Genomic DNA, 27,171 nt, shown 5'->3' with positions numbered 1-27,171 from the left:
GGAATTGCTAATTATTTCCCAGCTACATAAGGCCCGAATTGTGTATTCGAAACGCTATACCCTACTGATTTTAAAAATCCGACCATTTAATACTTCGGCTGACAAGGCGACCTCATGTCTATGTGCCTATTCGAATAGTTAACCCACACATCAATAATATTTCTTAATTACCATAATTAATAATAAAGCATTTGACTATTATATATAAAATATTCCATATTAACCAGGAAATGACCTAAAACTGCCCTCCACGCTATTGGAAGCGGATTTAGAGTTGTCAGAATATCCGTCGCGGGGTTATGACGTATGTGTACACGCGACGCATCTCTCTCTTTGCTCCAAGGGTGTAGAAGGAGAGAGTTGGCTTGTGCGGGGGCCAGTCATAGTCACTAGCTCGTGGATAAGAACGTGTCAAGATGGTCGCAGTAGGGAAGACGAGTGCCATTGCGGCAGGGGTGTGCGGGGCCCTGTTACTCGGATATTGTATTTATTTCGACAGAAAAAGGAGGAGTGACCCCAACTTTAAGAACCGGCTGCGAGAAAGTAAGAGATTTGGGGTCGGCGGCACTGTCCAAAGATAAAGTGAGACAGGGTTTATCGGTCTATAGACTTCAATGACATAAATGCATAGTGCTGTAGTGCAGTGTAGAACAGGTTACCGTCCAGCCCAGTGAAATATGTGATTGGTTGGTTACTTACTTGGTAAGTGCATTGTGACGATAGCAGCCCCTTTCCAGCAGAATTCAATAATCCTTATGGAAGGGGGGGGGATGAAAATACGGGAATCAACATTTGCTTCCCGGGACAACGATCCCAGTTCTATTATATCGCCTAAAGGAAACTTGTTAGTCCAACATTTCATTCAAAACCAGGTTTACTATATGCAGCTGTATTCTCTTTGCTGCTTTCGTTCATGCAATAAGAGGTTGCATTTTAATACAGGAATGGAACCAGAATGCCCAGGAACTTGGGTTTTCTGGATAATGGGGCTTTCCAAAATTTGGATCTTCATTTCTTAAAGGGGTGGTTCACCTTTAAGTTAACTTTTAGCATGTTATAGAATTACCAATTCTAAATAACTTTTCAACTGGCCTTCATTTTTTTTTTTTCATTTTTTTTTTTTTATAATTATTTGCCTTTTTCCTCTGACTCCTTCCAGCTTTTGAATGGGGGTCGCTGACCCCCATCTAAAAACGAATGCTCTGTAAGGTTATAATGTATTGTTATTGCTACTTTTTAGTAGTCATTTCTCTAGTCAAGGCCCTGTCTTGTTCAAACTCAGTGCATGGTTGTTAGGTTAATTTTGACACTAGGAACCAGTTTGCTTAAATGCAAACTGGAGAGCTGCTGAATAAAGAGCTAAATTACTCAAAAATCTCAAATAATAAAAACCAACTGCAAATTGTCTCAGAATATCACTCTCGTCTAGGTCATAGTAAAAGTTAACTCAAAGGTGAACAACTCCTTTAAGTCTATTAGAAAATCATGTAAACATTAAATAATCCCAGTACACTGGGGTTGGTTCCAATAAGGACTAATTATATCTGGATCAAGTACAAGGTACTATTTTAATTTGAAAAAGGAAATAAATCATAAAAATTTTAATTATTTGGAAAAAATGGGAGATGGCCATCTCGTAATTTGGAGGTTTCTGTATGACGGATCCTATACCTGTAACTGTTGAACTTGAACATTATTTTTTAAAATTTACTATTACAGTAGAACCCCTATCTTACAATTTTTCAGGGGACCAGGAAAAAATTATGTAAATTACAGCAAAATGTAAAATCAGGGAAATGTGTTAAAGTAACTTGTTTCAAGTACTGAAAGGATATAAGCACAGGGATCTGTTTTACTCTGATCAATATTTACTGTGTTAATAACAAGGGTTAAGCTTTGCAACGTTAATGTTAAACTATGGGGGGGGGGCATGTACAAGGCCTCTCACATAACTTAAGCAATAAGTGATTGCTGCAGGACTGTATAAGGGGCCGACTAATTGGAATGACTACATTCAGAACCATGGCGAATTATACATCTGGTTAGTATTTTAAAACTCTTTATTTCACAAATAATAACATTCATAGAGGAAAAAGCAGTTTGGGTACATATTGACAAAATTTTGATCTGGGAAAACATTACTTAAAATCAGGGAAATGCACCCATTCAAATGCATTATAAAAACTTAAAATCCGGGTACTTAAAACCAAGGTTTCACTGTATATCCCATTACAATTGATATAATGAAATTCTGAATTAATAGGGGGGCCTTCTGAGGGAACATACAGGGGCCTTAAAACATAAATATAAAAAATCTTTTGTCACACTGTAAGTATTTAATGCATTTTCAGCCTTTCTTTTTTTTTTTTTTTTTTTCAGAATACTGTATTGTTAAGCTTTGGTTGTTTTGGTTTTTGCAGAAAGAAGAAAACAAAAGATTGCCAAAGAGAGAGCAGGCCAGTCAAGGGTAAGATACACTGAAGATAATACTGAAACAGTATTTTGGACAATACCTCAATATTGAAAAATGATTTTTCTGAAAATTTAGTGGGAGTCTTAAAGGAGATTCCCTCTCTCTTGTCTGCCATTTTAAAAAATTACACCTAAAAATAAGTGTTTTAAAGGAATGACAATATATTGTACTGTAAAGCTCCCCATAGACACGACGATTCTTCTTGGCGAACGACTGATTTTAGGGAAGCCCGACCAATCCTTCGGAATTATTGTGCGGTTAGTGGCATTCGAACGATCGTACATCTTATGATTTTTCGGCCGACATCTGTCAGGAAATTGATCGGCCAGGTCAATCTATCTATGTTTGCAGGGACAAGCAGGCAGCTCCCCATTGTTTTCCTGGCAAATTGGTCTTTTTAGTTGATGGTAAATTCATACGATCGTTCTGAGAAGATCGAGGTCTCACGATCAGGATCTGATCTTTTAAAAATCTCAACATCTATGGCCAGCTTTAGCCTACACTAGATAGGCTGTGAAAAATAAAAATATCTTCAATATAGTTAGTTAGCCAAATATGAATGGATGCGTAAAGTGTTTTGTCTATTATGTTAGACATCCGTTCACTACAGCCTTTATAGATTACATATTTGGCTAAGTATATTAGAAACATTTTTTTTTATTTTTACACTGTTTACATTGTTCCTTTAACATAAATGTGCGCATTGAAGATTTCCTACAGGTGCATTTTTTTTAACTTTGTTTTTATTTATTAATTTTACAACTTGACCACTCCTATTTGACCAGTGGAGGTAGTTAATGAAGCCTAGATCAAACTAAAATGTAATTTATACAGTTTTGTGTTGCAGCTTAAGTACTTCAATTTCCTTACTTGCATTCTGTCTATAAGTGAATCAGATGTTCAGCTGTTTTGTTTAATACTGTCTAAAATACATGACCGTATTTCCATTTCTTACAACTACACTGACCAATTATTAATTTACTAAAAAACTGGTATTTATTTTTCTGTCTATAGTTACCAGATCTTAAAGATGCAGAGGCTGTCCAAAAATTTTTCCTTGAAGAAATTCAGCTTGGAGAGGAATTATTGGCTCAAGGCAAGAATCATTGTTAAAACACCTTTGTCTTATATCCCTTATTTATTTTTTATTGTCTTTCTGTAGGTTATTACTAGTCTGCAAAGGTCCAAATTCCTCAATACTAACAGGCTTTATATGTTTATGGATAGTGAGCTATTTAGCTATGTTTCATAGCGCACCAGTTGCATTATGTCGCCAAATGAACGGATCTCTCCACCGATATGCCCATATTCGGCTGATCCGATCGTGGGCCATAGGGCCCAACAAAATCTTCTATATTGTAGGGTCTCTTAGTAGTACAATGGTTACTCACCACATCAAAGAAGTGGCCCAGGTGCACCGCCCTGGGCCCTCAGCACAAGGGGCAAATAAACCGAAATCTCGAATGGAAGCAGGCACTCAGGGGCAAAAACTTCCACCAGGCAGATGATCAGAAAGGGAAAAAGTTTATTGTGTCAAAACAGCCTGACGCGTTTCGTGTTCCAAACACTTAATCATAGGCTCCATAGGGCCCAACAATCAGATCATAATGCTGCCAATTCAGCCAGATATCGATCGGGGACGCCCGTCGGATGGCCTCACCACTTTGAATGCCTTTTATAATTTTGCCATTAAAGTATTTGCCTGATGCTTTTACATTACCTTTCTTACCCCCATGTTCCTCTATGAGAGGGCTGCCATATTTGTGCAGCAGTAGTCGGTTAGCATTAGAAACTCTAACTGACAAATTGAGATGGGACAGTCAGGTTGGCAAAACAGTCAGAACTATCAGCAAAAAAACGATCAACATGACCTATATGTAACTTTTAATGTAGATTGATATTTTGAAAAGAAAACTGTGTCAGTATCACTTTAAGGTATTAGCCAGTACTACTTGTATGTCTTCTCTTCATATAATCCTTTTTGTAACCAGTCAATAATATTTCACATTGCATAATTATCTGTATAGAGCTGGTTTATTTTTTCCCTTAAAGGAATTGTTCAGTGTAAAAATAAAAACTGGGTAAATAGATAGGCTGTGCAAAATAAAAAATGTTTCTAATATAGTTAGTTAGGCAAAAATGTAACGTATTAAGGCTGGAGTGACTGGATGTGTAATATAACAGCTACAACACTGCTTTTCAGCTCTCTTGGCTTCCACTGGTTACCCTGGTTACCAAGCAGTAACCATTCAGTGATTTGAGGGGGGGGGGCACATGAGTCATATCTGTTGCTTTTAAATCTGAGCTGAATGCTGAGGATCAATTGCAAACTCACTGAACAGAAATGTACCATGTGGCCCCCCTTCAAGTCGCTGACTTAAGTCAGAGTTCTAGAGCTGAAAAGCAGGAAGTAGTGTTCTGGTTACTGTATTAGACATCCAGTCACTCCAGTCTTTATACATTACATTTTTGCCTAACTAACTATATTAGAAATGTTTTTTATTTTGCACAGCCTATCTTTTTACCCAGTTTTTATTTTACACTGAACTGTTCCTTTAACCCTATGTACCACATTACCTTTGTGCAACTATTCTGTGATGGATAGTTACTTATAGCTAGCCAGATTTAGTTGAGAAGTTAGGCCAATGTTGAGAACACAATCCAACCATCTGGCCATGTATGTCACCTATATGGGCAGTTCCCACTGACATATCCAAATTGATATTTTTAGCTATAGATGCCCTTCTCAATGTGTAGGCTGGGCATTCAAACATGAGAAAGTGAAAGGAGTGCAGTTCCTCCATGCTTCCTTTTATATCTGCTTTTTCTGCCTGAACAGACGGAACAGAGAAAGGTTGAATTCTTTAACATTTGTGTCTATTCATTGTTCTATTTAAATGGTGTGGTCTAATATTATTCCTTTTTTGTAGGTGATTTTGAAAAGGGTGTTGATCACTTAACAAATGCAATTGCCATTTGTGGGCAGCCTCAGCAGTTGCTACAGGTTTTGCAGCAGACCTTACCCCCACCTGTATTCCAGATGCTACTAACTAAGCTACCAACCATCAGCCAAGTAGGTGACATCTTTCATTTATTTATTTTAACAATTCTTTTATTAATTATACATGTGTACATATTATTACATAGTATAACAAATTGTCAGTTGCTTGCTTCAGTCACAACTAAAATAATAACGAAATGAATAAACAATAGCTAACATTGTGGTGCAAATAATCACGTTCTTACATATAGATGCTGTTAATCTACCTTTAGTATGTCCTTTTAGAGTTGAGCTTCTAAATGTGTATGCTATCTATGTCATTTGGTGTGAGGGGATAGAGCCAGGGGAGTGTTGGAAGTTGTCTCTTAGGAGGGTTCAAGATCCACCCACGGTGCCCATATCTTATCAAATTTCTGTGGGCAGCCACTTCTCATAAATGTGAGCTTATAGAGAGGGATAACTTTATCGATCAGTGCCTCCCAGGTTGCTAACGTCAGACCAGTAGTGGATTTCCATAGTATTGCTATTGTTTTTTTTAGCACATATACATAATAGTATAATCAGAGTTCTTTGAGCCCTCCTAGGTGAGAAGTCCTCAACCTGGTTGAGCAAAATTACCAAGGGGTCCAGTGGAAGGGCAGTTTTATCCTGTATATTTTTTTGCTACGTTCCCCCAAAAACATTGTACCCTGGGACAATTCCACACTAAGTGAAAAAAATTCGCTGGAGAATATTGACATCTGGGACATTCTTGTCCGATCTCCGGATTCATTGTGTGCAATCTATAAGGTGTAAGGTATGTGCGGTGAAGATATTTTAGCTAGGTTAACCTATCCCATCAAAGGTGGCTTTTAGGACATCCTCCCAGGGTAAGTTGTGGGATGTCTCGTTGCCACTTGCTAAACAGTTTAGGTAAAAATGTGCTTTCTGCTAACAATAACTTATCATAAAACACAGAGAGAGGTTTCTTTAGATCCTCAGTATGTCCTAGGGTTTCAATTGCTCTCGGGGATTTGTCAATAGTTTGATTTTCAAATTGGGCCCCCGCTGCATGCCGTAGTTGCAGATATCTGAAGAGAATTTTTATTGGGGCAGCAAAATGACTGTTTAAAGGGATACTGTCATGGGGAAAAAAATTTTTTCAAAATTTATCAGTTAACAGTGCTGCTCCAGCAGAATTCTGCACTGAAATCCATTTCTCAAAAGAGCAAACAGATTTTTTTATATTCAATTTTGAAATCTGACATGGAGCTAGACATATTGTCAATTTCCCAGCTGCCCCAAGTCATGTGACTTGTGCTCTGATAAACTTCAATCACTCTTTACTGCTGTACTGCAAGTCGGAGTGATATCACCCCCCTCCCTTTTTCCCCCCAGCAGCCAAACAAAAGAACAATGGGAAGGTAATCAGATAACAGCTCCCTAACACAAGATAACAGCTGCCTGGTAGATCTAAGAACAGCACTCAATAGTAAAAACCTATGTCCCACTGAGACACATTCAGTTACATTGAGAAAGAAAAACAGTAGCCTGCCAGAAAGCATTTCTCTCCTAAATTGCAGGCACAAGTCACATGACCAGGGGCAGCTGGGAAATTGACAAAATGTCTAGCCCCATGTCAGATTTCATAATTGAATAAAAAAATCTGTTTGCTCTTTTGAGAAATGGATTTCAGTGCAGAATTCTGCTGGAGCAGCACTATTAACTGATTCATTTTGAAAAAATAAATTTTTCCCATGACAGTATCCCTTTAAGTTCTTGAAAGGTTAGGAGGGTGCCCTCTGGTATGATGTCCGAAATATATTTGATATTATGACGTGCCAATAGCTGAGGATCTGGGATTGTTTTAAGCTGTTGAAGTTTTGGGGTGCACTATAGAGGAGTGTATTGTGAGCAGTATGGCTGGGGTTTGGGAAAGTGCTTAGTTGCCATTTTCCAGGCACCAACTATAGCTTTTATTTGTGGGTTAACCTTTTCTGTGTAGGCCTTGCTCCTATACAATATACTCTTAATCTCCTCCTGGGACCCCAAAATTTTTGCCTCCAGCATTGTGGCAACATTTGTAGGCGAGGGTGACATCCACCTCCATGCCACTACCATTTGTGCTGCTAGGTAGTATACATATAGAGATTTGGCGCTGCCAGCCCCCCTCTTTTAGTTGATAATTGCAGAGTTTGCAATGAGATCCTGGGCTGTTAACCATTCCAGAATAAAGTTAGCATAAGTCCCTTAACCCTATTGAAGGTTGAGTGGAGTATTGCTATGGGGGATTGGTGGAAGACATACATCAGTTTAGGGAAGATCACCATTTTAAATAAATTTATCCGTCCTGCCAACGTACTTTTAATTTAGTTTTTTTTTAATGATTAATGAAAATGTAAAGGGGATGTTGACTTTTTGTTCAATTGATAGTATACCAGATAGTATACCAGAAAGACTCAGAATCTGCACCTGGATTACTGAGCCGCCAGACTGAAACATTACATTTCAAACTACAATTGGGGAGCATCTTTATTTCTGGTGAACAAACAAATAAACTGAAAAAAAGTGGTTGGAAGGTTAACAACCCCTTTAAACTTCAACATTTAAAAAAACCTTACAGAAGTAAATTTAAAAAGACTTTATTTGGGGGGAACTGCACTAAAACAACTGAACTGAAAAAAAGTGTTGGAAGGTGAACAACCCCTTTAACAAAGTAGTAGTGTAGAAATGCTGAACAGCCCAGGAGAACCACAGCCCTTAAAGGAGAAGGAAACCCCCTGGGCGCAAAACCCCTCCCCTGTGTTGCCCCCCCTCCCTGCTCCCCCCTGGCCTACCTGTCCCCCTGGGCAAATGCCCTTAACTTGTTACTCACCCCTCTGCGCAGGTCCTGTCCACGGAGTTCACAGTCGTTATATTCTCCCACGCGCGTCTTCTTCCTGCTTTGACCGGCGTCTTCTGGCGCATGCGCAGTAGGAACAGTTACCGGTACGGATCTACTGCACATGCGCCGAATGTCACGAAGTGAAATCGGAAAACTTCGTGACATTCGGCGCATGCGCAGTAGGGGAGGAGGGAGGGGGGCAACACAGGGGAGGGGTTTTCCACCAAGGGGGTTTCCTTCTCCTTTAAGCAGTGAAGATATGTGAATCTGAATAGCTCCCCATCATTTCTCTTGTTGATCTAGGCTGCTGTCCTTTACCTGGGCGTAGGGGCTAACAATATACTGTTTGTCACAATACATGGCTGATTAGTAATTTGATTCAGTTTTCAGTTGAAATACCACTTTAAAGGGACTGTTCACCTTCCAAATGTGCATTTTCCAGTTTGGTTGTTATCAAAAATAACTGTTTTCAGTTGCTTTATAGTTTTAATTTTTGACAGTTTTAAAATTGAAATGAAACTTTTCTGGTTGCCTGGTGCTATAGTGTTTCACTCTGGCAGCTCAGTAATCTGAACTTTTACTTTAATAAAACTCAAATTATTCTTAGTAGGGTTTACATTAATGGGGCAGTGCACCCCCTTGTTCATGATTTACACAGTTAATCCTCATGCATAATGGACTCTTGCTAACAAAATAGTCGTAGGGTAGGGCGGCTGGTAATTTAATTATTGACCTTGCAAGGACCAAGGGTTCTGCCCTCTGAAAACGTGTTGACTAATGTATCAAATGTTAAAAACCAATGAAAGTGAAAACGTTTGAAAGATGAGCTACGCCTTGAAAGTCCAAGCTTTCATCAGGGCTCCCTTTTACTAACAAAACAAGTAAAGCTATAGGAAAACATTGGTTTATGCATCATTCAGTCATAGTTTCAAGAAAATGTAGTACAGCAAATGCGTATTTACCCCAAATCTCAAACCAAGTGACCTTCAAGACAGGCTCAAAGGTGTAACTAGGCCAACAAATATAAAAAAGCTTTTAGGTGTAACTAGACCAACAAATATTAAAATTGCAAACAGTTTACTAAATCACAGTAAAAGTACATACCTTGATTTTCTTCTTTTCAGAGAATTGGAAATGCTCAGAATTTGTCTGAAGATGATGTGGAGTAGGAGATGACACACAAGCTGTGCAGAAAATTTCATTTTCTTCACCACAGTAGATTGTGGCCATAAACAATGCAAATAATGTTGACAGTATAAATATATTAATGCAAAGAAAGAATACAAAGGGTTAAGCCTTTTGGTTTTGGCTAGTAGGATTTTAGTTACTGTGTTTTTGGAAAGTGTGTATTTGATAACATTTTTGTTTTGTTAACACACTGGTTTATCTGTAAATGTTATGTTTTCCTATAAAAGAACTGGTCAAAATGTACATCACATTCTCCTTTTGTTTTTGAAAAAGTGACAATAAAAAAGTCCTCATTTTCTGTTTGGTGTAATTTGGGACTTTATATCAAATCCCAAAGAAAACTGTTGTACAAGGTTTATACTGCTGCATGAGAACCACCGCAGCCAGCACATTTATGCAGTCCAGCTTACACATATACCTGGATGACCCATTTCAGAAAAGATCTTCGCAGGTACACTGTAAAGCCCATATAAATACCCTGGAAAATTGCCCACACATATTACAATAGATGGCATTGTGGCTGAGTACAGTTAGCTGAAAGTTGTGGTATACTCTTCCTGAAGCAGTAATATTAGCAGATACATTGGATAGCTAGAAAAGGGGGTCTGATGTAGAAATACAGGAATGCTTTTATTACAAGTAGATGCAGGGAATTGGCTGATTCCCAACTGAAATCAAAGGAATTATTTTTCTCCCTCTTATTAAAAATGTATTTGATAGGGTTAGCAGTTAGGGAAAAAAATTCAACCTCATTGTCTAACAGAAACTTGCCTAACTACACTCCATTGTTACCTTGCTCATCACACAAGATCTGAACATGTCCTGATAGATTACAAAAGATGTAAAGCAGCTTATATATTCACATTTACAAATGATATTTTGAAGCTGTCCTATGGAAGCAGGTGCTGTAGAAAGCAAAATAGAGCCCAGCTACTCTTAACCCTTGCATTACTGCACTGTAATATTCCAGAGTAATGTCCAAATTCAGATGAGATAGGTGGATGCCAATGTGCCATCTAGGAAGTCATAGGGTTTATCTTATTCATGGTATGAAAAGGCATACTCATTACAAAATCTTACCTTTCACATCATTTACTGCTTGTTTGCTGTACACTGTTTTATTGCAGTCACTGAGGAAGAGAACCGTCTCAACATATAGACTGAAATAATGATCAACTATCAGAAAAATGTATGCCTGGTCTACTCTACTGCAAAGACATTCTACTACATTTTGCAAACTTGTTAGTGGCATTTGTTTCCACACTGCCACTGAAGCATTAGTAAGGTTGGGCACTGATTTGGGGGGTAGACCACACTTGCAGTTGGCATTCCAATTAATTCTAAAGACGTACAGTTTGGTTTAAGTTCTTCCACTCCCATCTCAAAACCATTCTTTCAGACTTTGCTTTGTGCATTGGGGCATTACTGTGCTGAGCCTTCCCCAAACTGCTGCCAGATATGTCAATGTTGCTTTTCAATGTAACCCGTTGCTCTAACCCAAAGCATAGAAAAAAAGGGTGGTCGTGGGAGCACTCAAAGGATAAGTTAAAACATGTTTAAGTACAATGGAAGTGCTACAGATTTGGCCAATTAATCAATGCCCATGTCCCCTGTCTCATAAGTAATTCAGTATATATATAAGTGCATGTGTTTACAAAAGCAGGGGTTTTTAGTTACAAAGTTATGATCATAAAGTTGATAAGCCACCTTACCAGTCAACATAATCCCCATACGGTGGTCACTATTTACCTCCGGTCATAGTATAACAAGGCTTGTACCTCTGCATAGTAGCATTACTTGTAATAAGGGTCTCCTGAACCTTGGTTTCAGTCTGAGGGCTAGATCCTCCCCCGCCACTGGCTTTTAAATAGAGAGATTGCCCAATTTTTAAAAGCATAGGGCCACCATTTCTTTAAAGGGGTGGGTATGGGGTGCTACAAACCACACGAAGCTTAGCCTGCAGCTTCTAAATAATACAATATACAAAAAAGGGGGATTGTGGGAGCACTCAAAGGCTAAGCTAAAACATGTTTAAGTAAAATGGAAGTGCTACTGATTTGGCTAATTAATCAATGTACATTCCCTGTCTAATATAGTCATATGAAAACATTTGGGAACCCCAGCCTGCATTATAATTTACTCCACGTTCAACAAAAAAAGACAACAGTGGTATGTCTTTGATTTCCCAGGAACATCCTGAGTACTGGGGTGTTTGCTGAACAAAGATTTTTAGTGAAGCAGTATTCAGTTGTATGAAATTAAAACAAATGTGAAAAATTGGCTGTGCAAAAATTTGGGTACCCGTGTAATTTTGCTAATTTGAATGCATGTAACTGCTCAATAATGATTACTGGCAACACCAAATTGGTTGGATTATCTCGATAAGCCTTGCACTTCATAGGCAGGTGTGTCCAATCATGAGAAAAAGTATTTTAAGGTGGCAAATTGAAAGCTGTGCTTCTGTTCGACTCTCCTCTGAAGGGTGACAGCATGGGATCCTCAAAGCAACTCTCAAAAGATCTGGAAACAAAGATTGTTCAGTATCATAGTTTAGGGGAAGGCTACAAAAAGCTATCTCAGAGGTTTAAACTGTCAGTTTCAACTGTAAGGAATGTAATCAGGAAATGGAAGGCCATAGGCTACAAGACTGATTATTAAATTCTGATGCTAGTTGCACTGGTTTCTGTGCTACCATGTAGTAATTAACTGTATTAATTGCTAATCAGCCTTATATTGTGACATGTATATTCTATGTGAACTGTATATGGTGAGTCGGTCCCTAAGCTATTGAGCTTAGGGACCGACTCACAATATACTGTTCACATAGAATATGAATTAACATGCTCTGTGCTGCTGTCATTTATGAAATGACATCAGCACAGAGCATGTGCAGTGAATTGGCTGAAAAGAAGATGGGGAGTTACTGTGGAATCTTTGCAGGCACAGATCTTTACTGCTAAAGGGCTGTGGTGTCTTGGTCTGGTACAAAAGCCCACATCATAATATAGAACATTTCTAGCCACTTCACTTCTTAAGTGAGGCTTTAGTTCTTTTTTAAGAATCTGGAGTAAATCTGGAGTTATACTCCTGTGATCCTTAAAGGGGAACTATCACGAAAATGATCGGACTAGTCCCTGGATCAACTTGTACTATGAGCTATCTTCCATAACCCTGTATTCCCTCCTTTGCTAAAAAGCCATCCAACCCCTTCTTAAAGCTATCTTATGTATCAGCCAGTACAACTGATTCAGGGAGAGAATTTCACATCTTCACAGCTTTCACTGTAAAAAAAGCCCTTAGTAGGAAAGACCTATTGGTAAATAAAGCATTAGAGAGATTGTTATATGATCCCCTTATATATTTATACATAGTTATCATATCACCCCTCAATCAATTAAAAATTCTGAATTGTTTCTGAAATAATCAAGTTTATATTTACCTCACAGCATTTGTTTCTCATCCTGTTTTCATGCAGCAGTTTTGTGTCACATGAATGATCCAAATTCATCCTATGGGGGGGGGGGGCTACCTTTCCTAGCAGATGTATAAGAGCTCACTCAAATAACTGATTCCAGTACAAACAAAATAACTGTCTTTTGCACAAATTCTGCATGTAGAGATACAGGATTTCTGGTGATTTTAATAGTGTGAGCTCTAATACATCTTATAGGCAAAAGGAGCCTCCCTATATATACACTGTATATTGGATTATTCATCTGACAACCAACTCCAGAATGAAGACAGAATAAGGAGAAACAGATGCTGAGAGAGGAATAGTGAAAATAAACATGATTATTTCAGAAATGGTACAGAAATTTTAATTGATTATATTTAGAAAGTTTCTTATTTTAGTATGCTGAAGCTAATATTAAATGTTCATGATAGTTTCCCTTTAAATGATCCTTGTTCCATTTGAATAAATAAATACGTTTAATATATTTTTGCCTATTTTGTATTTTTGCTATTTTTTGAGCTAAACAAGGCAAACAGAGAAATTGATAGTTAAGATGACAGTACTCCAATAATTCTCCAGCAGAGTGCCAGATGGTGAAATGGCATCACTCCACCACATCATGCTTCATGGCCTTAAGAATCTGGAGTAATTACTTAAAGCCAGATCTTTTGACTCCTGTGATCCTTAAAGGTTCCTTGTTCCATATGAGTGCAATAAATAGGGCTTGTTTTGAATATATTTTTGCCTGTTTTGTATTTTTGCTATTTCTTGAGCTAAAAAGGGCAAACAGAGACATTAATAGTTAGGATGACAGTTCTGCAATAATTCCCCATCATAATGGACCTCTGTGTATCTATGTGGAAGCTAATTATCTGTCTTGCAAGGACCCTCATTTTGCTGGAGTAAACCAACATAGTTGGAAATTACTTGTGGCATGTCCCAGCAATTAAAGGAGACATTTTGTGGAAAAAAATAAGAACGCACCAGTGCGTTATACTCATTTAGATATAGAAGAATTGTGCTTTAAAAAGTAGTGTCAGGCTGATTTATTGAATATTTCTGCAAAAATCCTAATAATCCCTCCCTTCTTTTCCACTTCCATCATCAGTAAAGGGCTCATACTGAAAACAAGGTTTCAGTATGAGCCCTTTAAAAAACAAAACATACCAACACACAGAGTAAAGACAGTTTGGGTGGAGCTTAAAGAAATTTTAATGTCTCCAGCAGGGTGTGCTCAGTGCTAAATTTTCAGTCATGTGCCAAATGATGGGTCAGAGAAACATTTTGGTACATGAAGCACATTACCAGTACCTGATTCTGTTGAGAATTGAACATATGGTGAGTGTCTCACATCACATAAACAGTCAACAAATATGGATTTTTTAAGTGGGACCTTTCTTTTTAAAGAGAATTTTAAATCCTAAACTCTAGTTATTAACAAAACCTTATACAATTACACTATATTTTCAAGAAATTCCACTGAATTCTTCAAAATGAGAAAAAAAGTTTTCCTGGAAGCTATTGATCCCACACCAGATCCAGAGATTAAGCATATTACTTTAAAATGATATCTGCATAGTATTAGTGGAGGTAGCCACTACCACCAGACAATCCAGTCAACACAGTAGCAATGGTTGTACGAAAAGATTGTACATAGATGAGGTCTGGAGGGATCACTGCTTGTGGGTTTACTTTTCACAGATTTTTCAAATGTAAGGTTATGTTGCTATATGAAAATCTGACTAGGGCACATGCCACTCCAAAACCCTGATAATATAAACAAACAATACTCCCTTTCAACAAGCTAAAGAAGAATCTAGAAATTATGGAAATAAAGGGGCTGTTAGTAGATTTAGTATGTAGTATGTGTAACCCGTTTTACTATATCCATATTGAACAGTGACATTACTAGAAGTTAATGGGCCCACAGTAATTTTAGAAAACATTAAGCAACTTGAACCTTTGAGAAGATGTCTTGTCTCTAAAAACATATTCTGAAACTGAAAAACCAGCCAGGACCTCACTGGGTCATCTAAATAACTATTTCAAACAGTAAGAGACCTTGTTGTCCCAGGCTTCCCAGCATACATCCACCCTGTTCAGCGTGTGAAGTCCAAAGAGGAAGATCCAGTTTATCCCACCAGTTCAAACCTTACAGAAAACAGTAATAACCTTTCTCTGTGCTCTAATTTGACTCTGACCATGTCTCATTACACTCTGTAGTTTATAGTGGAAAATAAGGGTGTTTGTGTAAAACCTGAACTAAACAAAGACAATTCACCAACAGGTGAGTGCAGTAGATACTTTAGGCTGCAGTACTGTAGCCTCTATCATTGGTAATGAGCCACTGTGTCTTGACTGTCAGTATTTACAAATGTGGTGGAGGGTATTTTGACATCATGTTCCCCAAAAGTTTTCTGGCCATGATCAACCTTAACTTGTAAAAATTCTTAAATGTAATAGTTGTTTAAATCATCTTGATTTGTTACCACTTTCTCTGGAAGAAGTCTTTTTGTAAAATACATTCTTAAGAAATACAGTAAGTACTAATAATGCACTACTGTTGTAACCCATCCATAGTAACATGTACTCAATTAGTACGAAATAAGAGTAGCTCTGAGGTAACTCTATTGTACACAGAACAATAAATGATCTGAAATTACTTTGAATAACATGTGTGAAGAAGTCATAATTGATTGGGATAATAATGCCTGACACATTATCCACCCTATACTGATAGTCCATCAAGTTCAACCCCTCCAAATGAAACCCAGCATCCATACATATACACACTGACCCTTCAAAACACTCACATAAATTATTTATACCCATATCTATACTAGATTTTAGTATCACAATAGCCTTTGATATTATGCTTGTCTAAGAAATCTTAAAAGCATTAAAGAGGAGATGTTCACCTTTATATAAACTTTTAATATGATGTGGAGAGTGATATTCTGAGACAATTTGCAATTGTTTTTTTTTAAATTATTTGTGGCTTTTGAGTTATGTAGATTTTTATCCAGCAGCTCTCAATTTTACCGTGTGAATAGGAGAGTGCCTGAATAGAAAGATGAGTAATAAAAAGTAGAAATAACAATCTGTTGCCTTATAGAGAATTTGTTTGCAAAATGGGGGCAGTGACCAATTGAAAAGTTGCTTAAAACTGGCCATTCTATAACATACTAAAAGTTAACCACCCTTTAACAGAATCAGCCATCACAACGACACCTGGCAGTGCATTCCACAACCTCACTGTCCTCACTGTGTTTAACACATTTTTATTGTGTTTTACATAAACAAACAAGATTATAGCCAGGGTAAACAGTCAGTGTAAACCAAGAGAGCTGAAAAGCAGGAAGTAGTGTTCTGGCTATTATGTTACACATCCAGTCACTCCATCCTTTATACATTTTTTACTTTGCACAGCCTATCTATTTACACAGTTTTTATTTTTATACTGAACAATTCCTATAAGGACTGGAGTCAAAAACTGCACTGCATACTCCAGATGAGGCCTTACCAGGGACCTATAAAGAAGCAAAATTATGTTTTCATCCCTTGAGTTTATGCCCTTTTTTCTGCAAGAACATGCTTTATTAGCTTTAGTGGCCACAGAATGATACTTAGATAACTTGTTATCTACAAAAAAAACCTAAATCCTTCTCAGTTAAGGAAACTCCCAACACACTGCCATTTAGGGGCAGATTTAATAAGGATCAAATTGAAAATTCAAATTCCAATTTTCTCATTTTTTTATGGTCAAAACTCTCAAAAACAAATTGTGAATTATCCAAACTCAATTCAAGTTTTAATTAGAATTTCGAGATTTATCATACTCTGGCCCTTTAAGAACTCGAAATCGACTATTTGCCAACTGAAACCTGCCGAGTTCATATATAAGTCAATGGGAGAGGTCCAGGGACTTGACATTCTTGACATTCGAGTTTTTCAACATAAGCACCCACCATAAATAAGCAAGTAGACAGGAGGAGGGTTGTGGATGTACTGTGTGTTGGCAAGGACATACAGGGTCAGACAAGTTAAATCACTAATTAGGAGAAAACTGCCCATTCATAGTAGGAAAGAGAAAAAGCAACTACAAGTGGCTTGTGGGGCAGAATTATTGCCAAGGTACATATTGCTTTGATAACACAGACACAGACAATACAATTACGGATACAAATGCATTATATAAATACAGACATACTGAAGGAGACAATGTCACAGTGTAGGCCTTCTTTACAAATCCAAACGCAATGAAAAATGTACACTTTGGCACTATTAACAAATGTTTTTCCATCTACACACACTACTTTGGATTGGGCTGCCTGCACCATGGGAACCCTGGAGTTAGCATCAGCCTTGCCTTGCCATTAATTCTGGGGTTGTGCCAACACATGCAGTTGATGCATCCAGTGAATTGTATGCTAATGTAACACGTTTTAGACTATCCAGGCCAACAGGTTTAATCGTATACTAGAGCATGGGTTACACATGGTTACACCTAAAATGGATGAAATGAAGGTGCGGTGTAGTGCAACTACAACTCCCACAGGCTACTGTGCTTTAACCAATAAAGAAATGGGCGCCAGGAGGTTCTTGCAAATCAAACAGAACAAATAACTTTATTTGTCAGAAACAAATGATCTACAGGTTACTTACATCAGTAAAGATACATTTGCAGAATATATAGGCACACAGCTCCGACAGTGTATCAGAGGTCGATGCAGGCGCATTCCTTGAGGCTGTAGTCAAGGCAGTACAACTTCCCTCTAGGCAAAAATACCTCACGCGTGGTCTGGTTCTCACCCAGTGGAGTGGTCAGGGAGAAGAACCTAAAGCCTGACACCCTATCCACTCTGGTCCCTTAACTGCCTGCAAATCTTAAAGCCTGGGAAGCTACTCCCTGCTACACCTCCTTGATGGAGCACAAAGCTGTTCTTTCTATCTTCCCTCACTGTCTTACTCTCCTAGAGTACTATAAAAATTATATTCCTGCACTCACTAGCCTCATTCACGGGTTCCCTGCTCCCCGACTTCCACACTAGAGGTTCAGGTCCCGCTAGGGCAACGTGGCTTTACTGGGCCTTGGTGTACCCAGGCTCCCTGGAAACATCAGGATGGGTCAGGAAGGACAAAATACTCCTGGAAGCAATATGTCTATGGAACTGATATACAACTGGAGATGATTACATGCCGATAGGACAGATACAAGTGTAGGAGAAGGAAGAGGAACTCCAGCAGTATTACTGCAAACAACTTTTCACTCGATAAAGGGCATTGAACCCGAAACATGTTGTGTTTACCACTGCCTGGAATAAAATGTTGTTTGCAGTAATACTGCTGGAGTTCCTCTTCCTCCTTCCTCCTATTCTTGGATCTTTTGCAGCAGTTGCAGCACAGAGCAACTATTAAGGAATTGGACACATATCATTTGGAAAAGCTGTGCTAACCACCTCTTCTATGCTGATAGGACAGCAGATACATTCTATTTGTAGGACTACTGCAGTTTAAATGGGAAACATAGTGCTGGTTTGAATTGAACACTGTTAATGGACATGTTCTGCAAAACAAGACAATTACATACCCCCTTGTGGAGCAGGCATACTACTAAAAGCAATTACAAGTGGTTTGTGGTGAATAAATAATGTTCTAGACAACCGAACACTGCTTGTGCTGACAGACGTACTAATAAAGGCAATTTCACACTCTTGAAATAACATAATGCTTGTGGAAAAGACATTCTATTGGAGGCAATAATACAATACATGTGCAATAGAGGCAATTATGGAGGCAATAGCCCATAGTGCACAGACATAAAGGTGGTGGCAATTATATTCGACTAAGGTCGAAGGAGGGTACGAAACGCGTAAGGTGGGCCATGTGGGGTTAGTGTGTATCCAATTTTTAACATGAATTTGAATAAATAATTTATTTTTACTAATGAAAAGCTTTGGGACATATATCTTTTGATATAAATTGTTTTGCATATGCTGTGCCTGTGAACTGGGGCAAGTCCCTTTGGCTTGGTTATTGATTCACAGAAATCAGAAGTGGGCCCCCGATTGAATTTGAATAATTTCAGAGCACAAAGGTGGCCTTTGAAGCCAAAAAGTGTGGTAAAGCACATCCATTTGAGTATCTTACAGAAATTACTGAAATAAAAGTATGTCACAGAGCAAGTAAACAATAAAATGAACTTGAGTAAGAAAAAAAGTAGATTAATTCATTTTTGAAAGGAAAACCTGTAATTCATTTTTTTATTGCTCTGCTTGATTCTTAATTTTTTTTTCATGTGAAGATACTGTCTTCTTGCTATAACTGAAGAATGGACAGACACATGTTTTTGAACTATAGACATGAGTGACCACATCATTTGTTGAGGAAGAGACAATGCTACCAAAAGGCAGTTAAACAACTGTTGCAGTTGAAATTCAGTTATTTATGTTTCAAAACAAGGAATTTTGTAATAACTGTTTTTTAATCAAGTAACAGTGCAGTACATCCTCTTCTTAACTGCATAATATTTAATACAGTTGCAATTAACTTTGGTTTGCTTTTTCTAGCCAAAAAAGGGAAATGATGTTATTCATTGTTCAACCATATGTCTTCTATATATGTAATCTTATCAGAAATTAAGTGAAATAAGAAATAAAAATGAATTTTTAGTATGTTGTAGATAGTGGGATTCTGATACAATTTGCAATTAGTCATATTGTTCTACAACTCTCAGGCTGGAATTTTAAGCTTAATATTCCCTGTGGATAGCCAAACCAAGTCCCCAACCTGATATTCGGATACTTCCCTATGGGTCTTATCGGCTGCTCTTTTCTGAGCGGATGTAACTGCCGATAGGGAACTATGTACCCCAGAACGAGACTTAGAGCAATGTTTAACAGAAGGGTGTTTTGCTAGGGAAGTAACAGAGTGGTAGCTAGACATGAATCTTTGCACTTGGAACCCCACTGAATAACCTCCCCAGTTACCCAATCAATGTGCGGGTTGTGTAACTGTAGCCATGGTAACCCCCAGAATTAATGGGGACGAGGAACCATCGAGAATGTGAAAAGCTAATTTTTCACAATGCATATTGTTCACACACATGGATAATGCCTTGGATTTTTGGGTTACCAGACCTGACCCCAGTGGGCTTTTATAAATATCAGAAATCCTCATAGGAGGTGTGAGGGGAATAAGGGGAATATTATACTTTTCTGCGAAGGCAGCATCTAAAAAAATTCCCCCAGCCACAGAATCCACCAAGGCCGAGACTTTAACTGAACCCCCAGGCCAGGACAAAACTACAGTTACAAGTTTTTTGAGGCGAATTGGGGAGGAATTGGAGGAAATCTCACTACCCCAATGGAGCTTCCCTTCTCCACTTTTTTTTTTTGAGGATTTCCAGGCCTCTTCGGAAATGCCCCTTATCCCCACAATATATGCATACCCAGGCATCGCCTACGGGCCCTTTCCTCAGGGGACAAGCGTGTAGCCCCCGATTGCATGGGTTCCCCCTGAGGGTTAGGAAACGAGGGAGTTGGTGATTCTTCAATACATATAAACCAGTAGATCAGATAGAAAACACAATAGCAAGCACCTAGGAACTTAACAAATTGAACCTAACAACGGGCAACTTGCTAACACTAAATTCCCCTTTTATATTTTGAATCTCGTGGCAAATTTGCAATGACGTCATCACGCCTTCGCATAAACCAGGAAGCGTGCCGGCGCGCACCTTAGAGGAACCGGACACCAAAGGAACAGGATGCATGTGGCGGGCGTCCCCACCGAAGGCACGGTGGGCGCCCCCGCATGCCAGGGGGCACAGCACTGGACCACCAGGGTAAGCGGAGACTATTACAAAAGTAAAATAAAGGTGAACATCATGTTTAAGGGTAATACCTTATCCATATATATGAATGCAAACAACTTTTTCATACTGCTAACAGGGATGCTTGTGAGGTGCAGAGAGTTCATTTGCACACTACTAAAAAAGACAAAATGCTGGTTTAAAGTTTGGCTCTTAAAGCTATTAGGGTGCCATTTATTTTATAATGCTGCATCAGGCAAGGTGCTTTTCTTTTCTCATAACTGAAGTGACACTGAGGGCCGTACATGACAACATTTTGTGCATTGACAGGATTAGTTATTGATCTTTTTAAAAGACTATTAAATATACCCATACACAAAGCACTGTTTAATCAATAGGTGGAAAACACTGACTTATTGCAACACATGGGAATGTAAAATGTTTTTTAATAGCATTTGTTAATGTTATGAATTTTTTAAGTTGCCCTTACCTGACAAGCAAAATAGGGATACTCCCACCCAATTTAGGTGGGTTGCCTCATCCAGCCATTTTGTTTGATAAAGGCAACAAAGCATGCATCTACTAAAAGCACAAATCATTGGAGTCTATAGATCAGTGGTCCCCAACCAGTAGCTCTTGAGCAACATGTTGCTTTCCGACCCCTTGGATGTTGCTCCCCATGCAGGCCCGGATTTGTGGAAAGGCCACCTAGGCCCGGGCCTAGGGCGGCAGGATTTTAGGGGGGGCGGCATGCTGCCCAACCACACCCACATTGGTTCAAAAACACAGGTGATGCGCTGGAGATACAATCATATTTTAAATTACCCATGCGCCAATCCCCATTGCTATGGTCCAGATGATGAAAATATGCACAGATAAAGGGGAGGGGACAGGGGTGACGAGAGCAGTGTGCCTAGGGGCACCCACTATGTAAATCCGGCCCTGTCCCCATGTCCTCAAAGCAGGTGCTTATTTTTGAATTCCAGACTCAAAAAATTTACTAAGCAGCAAAAATTTGCCAGCGACGGCTTTGCAAGCAGCGCAACACTTCGACAGGAGAAAATTCTCTCAGGCAACGCTAATTGACTAACATGCAAAGTTGCGTCCAGGGCGCCAAATGCTGGCAAAGTTGCGCTAGCGTTAATTTGGCAAGCAGAGCGAAGTTGCGCTAGCGTTGGCTAATTTGCGGGAAGTTAAAGTTGAATGGATGTATATGTTGCAGCAAATACATTACATAACACAAGCCCAGGGAAGCTTAATAAAATAAAGTTGTTATAATGCCCTACACATGAGCCCAGTGTATAGTTTATGTGCCATATGTTAGAAAATGTATGGGGGAAGCGGTTACCCCAAAACATTTTTACTCTCTTTTGCAGCCTATCACTCTGAAAAAAGGAAAAGACGCCAGCGTTTTTTTTGACTTTTCAACTATCTACTCTATTGCACTTCACCTGGTCTGAGTTGGCGATGGCAGTCTGGCGCAACAGGTAACGTTCAGTAAAATCCGCATCCTAGTGAATTTGCGTCCTTTTCGCCAGAGCGCAACTTCGCCTGATGATTGAGTGTGAATGAGTACCAGCGTCAGTCTCTTTCACTAGCGAAGTTATACCTGTGCCTGTTAGTAAATCGGCAAGTTCCAAAATGACGTCACACTGACGAATTTTCACTAGCGTTAGTCACTTCGCCCTTTAGTAAATTTGCCCCTTGGAGGCAAGTTTTGGTTGCATAAAAAACAGGTGCACTGCCAAACAGAGGCCCCTGTAGACTGCCAGTCTTCATGGAGGCTACTCAATGGTCAATCACAGCACTTATTTGGTACCTCCAGGAACATTTTTCATGCTTGTGTTGCTCCCCAACTCCCTTTACATCTGAATGTTGCTCACAGTCATTTAAAAGTGTACAATATGTGATTATACCCATTTCAGCGGCAATTGCTTTTAAATGCAAGAATATAAAATATGCATCAACACAGCATAGGAGCAGCTGGCTGGGCCAGAAGCTGGAGTTTCACACTATTAGCCTGTTTGGGGGGGGGGTGGATTTTCTACAAGCTGAACACTGCTTTCAAGAAATAAACATTACTACACTATGCTAAAGCATAAATGACTATTTGGATATTTTGTATATTGGATTTTTCCATGTAATTGGCCTATTATCTGTGGGGGATGATCAGTAACACCAAAAAATATAAGTGTCTCATATGCATTTAAATACTGGTAAAAATATTAGAGTAATTTAGGACCTCAACCACAGCTGAGGTCATGCAAGAATGGACATTGTCGTGCAAATTGATGATACCAATTAAATGTGCTTGCATCTATAGTTGTACTCATTTCATGCACAAGTATGTCTATTGAGGCTTGGGAAGCCTGGAGCTATTGGCACCTCCAAGCAGAGGGGTTTTTGCCATGAGGCAAGATGCAGACAGCAGCTCCCCAGAAGTTACCAGGGACGACAAAAAGCAAACAGTTATTAAACCGGAAATTCGGCTTTTCTATCGCAGATATCGATATTTCGCACTCTGCGCTAGCGATGTGCCCCCCCCACGGACCCCGTCGGTGATCTTAAGGTAAGCGGATGGGGGCGGCATTGTGAACACTGCCTCAGATAGCAATGGCTGAAACGAACTTGCCTCCAAAGTAAAGGTTGTGAAACTAGCCATAGGCAGAGTAGGCACGTGCCTAGGATGCAAAGCTGGGGGGGCAAAAGACATTCTCTGCCTCATACACCTAGTTCGGTCCCCTCTTGTCGCTCTGGCCAGTGTGTGTGTTCTTTTCATGCATGACATGCACCTAAATAATCAGCGACATACATAATATTGTGTAGAATGCTAAAAAGAATGTAGTGCAGCAGTAAACATTTGTTTTGGAATGCTCAAAGAAACAAAAGTGTTGCTCCCTGGAGTTCTTCATTCTAAGTATAGAGGATGACTTAAAAAAACCCAGAGAAAAGGCATTCAATAGGGTCAGTTGGCAGTACATGTTTGATTGTTTGGACAAATTTGAGATAGGCCAGCACATCTGCACTTGGATCAAATTCTTGTACAATGCCCCTGCAGCCCGAGTTAGGGTTAATGGCACTTTATCAGACTATATCCAAAAAGAAACCGGTACAAGGCAGGGGTGCCCTCTGACTCCTACCCTCTTTATCTTAGCGCTGGAACCCTTCCTAGCACAAATTTGCAATTCTCCAGATATCACAGGTATTGAGGTTAGGAATAGACATAATAAATTGGCAAGTGATTCTCCTTCAGTTTGCAAGTGAACTTAGCGTTGATGAGTTACAGCTATCTACAATATAAGAAGTACACATTCAACCAGAAGAAAATAAATATTCTGCTCAGTTCACCACGTCCAATCATGTGTTTAAACGACCATCAAACGGTTACTGCTAGAATGTATTAAGGCTTTGCCAAATAAAACATTTGCATTAAATACAAGCAGTTAACCCTGAGACGGAAGAATCCTAATGCTCACCCGAAAGATACAGTGACCCGGGTTTGTGTAAACCCCGGGTCCTGCTCTTATGTCAGCTATTCCTTCTGACAAAACTAAGGGTAATAAGCGGGGGGAGATCACACTTACCAGATGAAGAGGGTGGCCCGGGTGCATCGCCCAGAGCCCGTAGCTTGAGGTAAGTTGCGATTGAACAGAAATCGGCGAGCCCTCCATATCTACCCAGAAGTTTAAAACAAAGAATTTTATTTCAACAGGTTAAAAGCAAACATCGTCCAGACGCGTTTCGTATCAACGATAAGTAGTCATAGGCAAAGCCAGATTACATTAAGAAAAAAATGTTTCTTTTGTATTGTGTGTGTATAAACTGAACATGGAGAAAAGAAAGAAAACTGAGAGCCAAGGCAATGACCACCAGAAGCAAAAAGCTCATGGTAATGGTTAAAGACATAACTCTGGACAGTTATGAGTTGTGACCTAAATCGCATTGACACTTGTCACAAGATCTGAAATATGCAGTTGGGAGAAGTCATCCGCTAAATCATGGAGACCTTATAGCAGTTGCAAAATGTCATTGTTTGTCAAAAAATAGCTTGATTTTAGCAATTTGTGTTGCCAAATATTACATCTAAGGTGTCACCGATTTTATCTAAAGTTTTGTAATTTTATCACAGCTTTGTAATTTTAATACTGAAATGTTTTATTGGTTTTATAAACATAAAAAGTATACTTACATAACCATGTAAGGGTAGTAATGAAAAACAAAAAAAAAGCGGAAAAGAAAATTGTGGCGGCTTGGTTCCTTTCATTATTATACAAGTATAAATATAATTGTTAGGACTCATTATTGGACCTTTTTGATCTAGAAGTATCAATAATAAAAAGTTCATACATGCATGGCAGAAAAGAGTCAAAAGGAGTCATTCTCGTAAGCTAACCAAGGGAGCCATATTTTGTCGTAGGCCTCCATATCATTGTGTAGCATATATGTCATTTTTTCATTGGCTGCTATAATTTTGTCTATAATTTTTGCCTTGAGCATAGTCAGAGGTAGGGTGGCTTTTTTCCAGTTGCATGCGATTATAAGTCTTGCTGCCATTAAAATATGCTGAGATATTCTATGGGCAGGATTGTTAAAATTGTTGGGCTTTTTTCCTAGGAGCATGACAAATGGGTCCTTTGGGAAGTTGATATGCAATATTTTGGATAGCAGATGTCTCACAGAATCCCAATACTTAGAGACCACAGTGTGTGGTGTGTAGACCCTTCCTCTTAACATCCTCTGAAACAGTGTGGATCGCAGGATGGATAACTCTTGTATAGTCGGGTTGGTACACACGTGCTACCTCAATTTTCTTTTAGGCTACATTGTGACCACCGCTGGGTTGAGATTGTTGCCTTTAAGTCCCTCTCCCATTTGAGCATGTACTTATGTTTTGAATTCTCCGTAGACATCCAGTTTATCAGTTTGTAAGTTAGACAAATTCCCAATGGTGTCAATGGAGCCAATGGTGCCTGTCGGCAAACTGATTTAAAGCTTTATGTTGTGAATTTGTTGTTGGGGCACTTCTTGGCTTGCTTGTTCACATAATGAATAAGTTGCGTGGCTCTATATAGTTCCTGTTGGGGAGGATTGAACTTTTGAATCAGTTGCGGTAGGGTTAGTGGTCTACCCTGCCAGGTCAGTGCGTCCAGTTTGCTCGCCCCATTGCTCAGCCACCAAGCGAATGCTCGCTTAGAAGTTCCCGGTGTAGTCAAGGTTGTTTACCAATGGGATTATCAGTGAAAGATAGGAAGAATGTTTTTTTTTTTTCAGTTTATTTGCCATTAGTACAACATGTCTGTTGTAATTGGAGCTTTGTCATTTTAATAGTGAAACAAAGACTTGTGGAAACCTGTTTTTTTAAAGTTAAAACTTGTTTTGGAGATAATTTTAGCATAATTTAAGAGTACATTTCTTTTATTGTGTTTTGAAACTTATTTGAAAAGTACAAAAGTACCATTATTTTTGGCCATAACTATAATTGCATTATACTGTCAGTGCCTCCTTCCTAGTATGCCTACACTTTATAATACTTATTCTATGTTTTTGCTGTTTAGCTGTATGTTTTCATGTATCATAATGCACTACTGGTATAATAGGAGGAGCCACCTTGAGGGAAAATACAGTAGCAAAAACCCAAAGCTTTCTCAACCGTTGGCTTTACCAAATTCCAAATTAACTTTAACTTATTCTGCTTTACATGGGAGCAAACAGCTCAGTTTGTGCAAATGTTAAACAACACTGAATTGTTGAAATTGCTTGCCTACCTTATACCAGTATTCCTGTATCACAGGGTATTCCTATACTATTTGTATACATTTGAAGTGGGAGTACTTGGGGGCAGTTGGCATTCGGACTTCTCCACATAACTCTCAGAGGGGCAATCATCTGTACAACCCTGTTTCCAAAAAAGTTGAATGTAATAAATGTAAATAAAAAGAGAATGGAATGATTTGCAGATCATTTAACCCTTATATTTAATTGGAAACAGTACAAACACAACACATCAAGGGGCAGATATATTAAAGGTCAAGTTGTGTTTTCACAAAAAATCCAAGTTTATCAAGGGTAGTTTTCAGCCAAAACTCAAATTTTTGGGTTAAATAAAAACTCAAACGTTTTGGGTTTTTTAAAAAAAAATCAAGCTTTTTGAGATTTATTATACTCCAATGCTGGGAATAGCTTTAATTTGAAAATTCTCCAGCTAAACCCTGTCAAGGTTATGTAGAAATCAATGGCAGAGGTCCCTTCAACCATTTGAAGATGTTTGTACACTTCATGATGTTCTGGCTTTTTTCAGTGGGTTTCACCTCTCTATTAATTCGAGTATTGCAGTATTTCCGGTTGAATTCACTGATTTAAGTTTTTTGCATGCAAGTTT

At 38.8% G+C, this 27,171-nt stretch overlaps 1 protein-coding gene and 1 long non-coding RNA gene across 2 annotated transcripts; both read left to right on the top strand.

Moving 5' to 3' along the window:
* The first annotated feature begins 303 nt into the window (after nucleotides 1-303).
* Nucleotides 304-9,823, top strand: tomm20.L (translocase of outer mitochondrial membrane 20 homolog L homeolog). The gene is made up of 5 exons (NM_001393522.1): nucleotides 304-543; nucleotides 2,421-2,467; nucleotides 3,488-3,569; nucleotides 5,404-5,546; nucleotides 9,462-9,823. The coding sequence occupies exons 1-5, from the start codon at nucleotides 417-419 to the stop codon at nucleotides 9,504-9,506; spliced, it is 444 nt and encodes a 147-aa protein (NP_001380451.1). The 5' UTR covers nucleotides 304-416; the 3' UTR covers nucleotides 9,507-9,823.
* Nucleotides 9,824-22,573: 12,750 nt separating this feature from the next.
* On the top strand, nucleotides 22,574-26,739 carry LOC108716728. The gene is made up of 2 exons (XR_001935737.2): nucleotides 22,574-23,361; nucleotides 24,505-26,739. It is a non-coding gene; the product is annotated as an uncharacterized LOC108716728 (long non-coding RNA).
* The last annotated feature ends 432 nt before the right edge of the window (nucleotides 26,740-27,171 follow it).

The sequence above is a fragment of the Xenopus laevis genome, chromosome 5L (assembly GCF_017654675.1).
Source record: "Xenopus laevis strain J_2021 chromosome 5L, Xenopus_laevis_v10.1, whole genome shotgun sequence".
Classification (NCBI taxonomy): domain Eukaryota; kingdom Metazoa; phylum Chordata; class Amphibia; order Anura; family Pipidae; genus Xenopus; species Xenopus laevis.
The sequence above is the reverse complement of the archived record's forward strand: the minus strand, read 5'-3'. Positions and strand labels throughout refer to the sequence as shown.

Coding starts and splice junctions, on each gene's coding strand:
- tomm20.L (NM_001393522.1), top strand. CDS start 417: ATGGTCGCAGTAGGGAAGACGAGTGCCATTGCGGCAGGGGTGTGCGGG. Junction 2,468..3,487: donor AGAGAGCAGGCCAGTCAAGG/GTAAGATACACT, acceptor TTCTGTCTATAG/TTACCAGATCTTAAAGATGC. Junction 3,570..5,403: donor AGAGGAATTATTGGCTCAAG/GCAAGAATCATT, acceptor CCTTTTTTGTAG/GTGATTTTGAAAAGGGTGTT.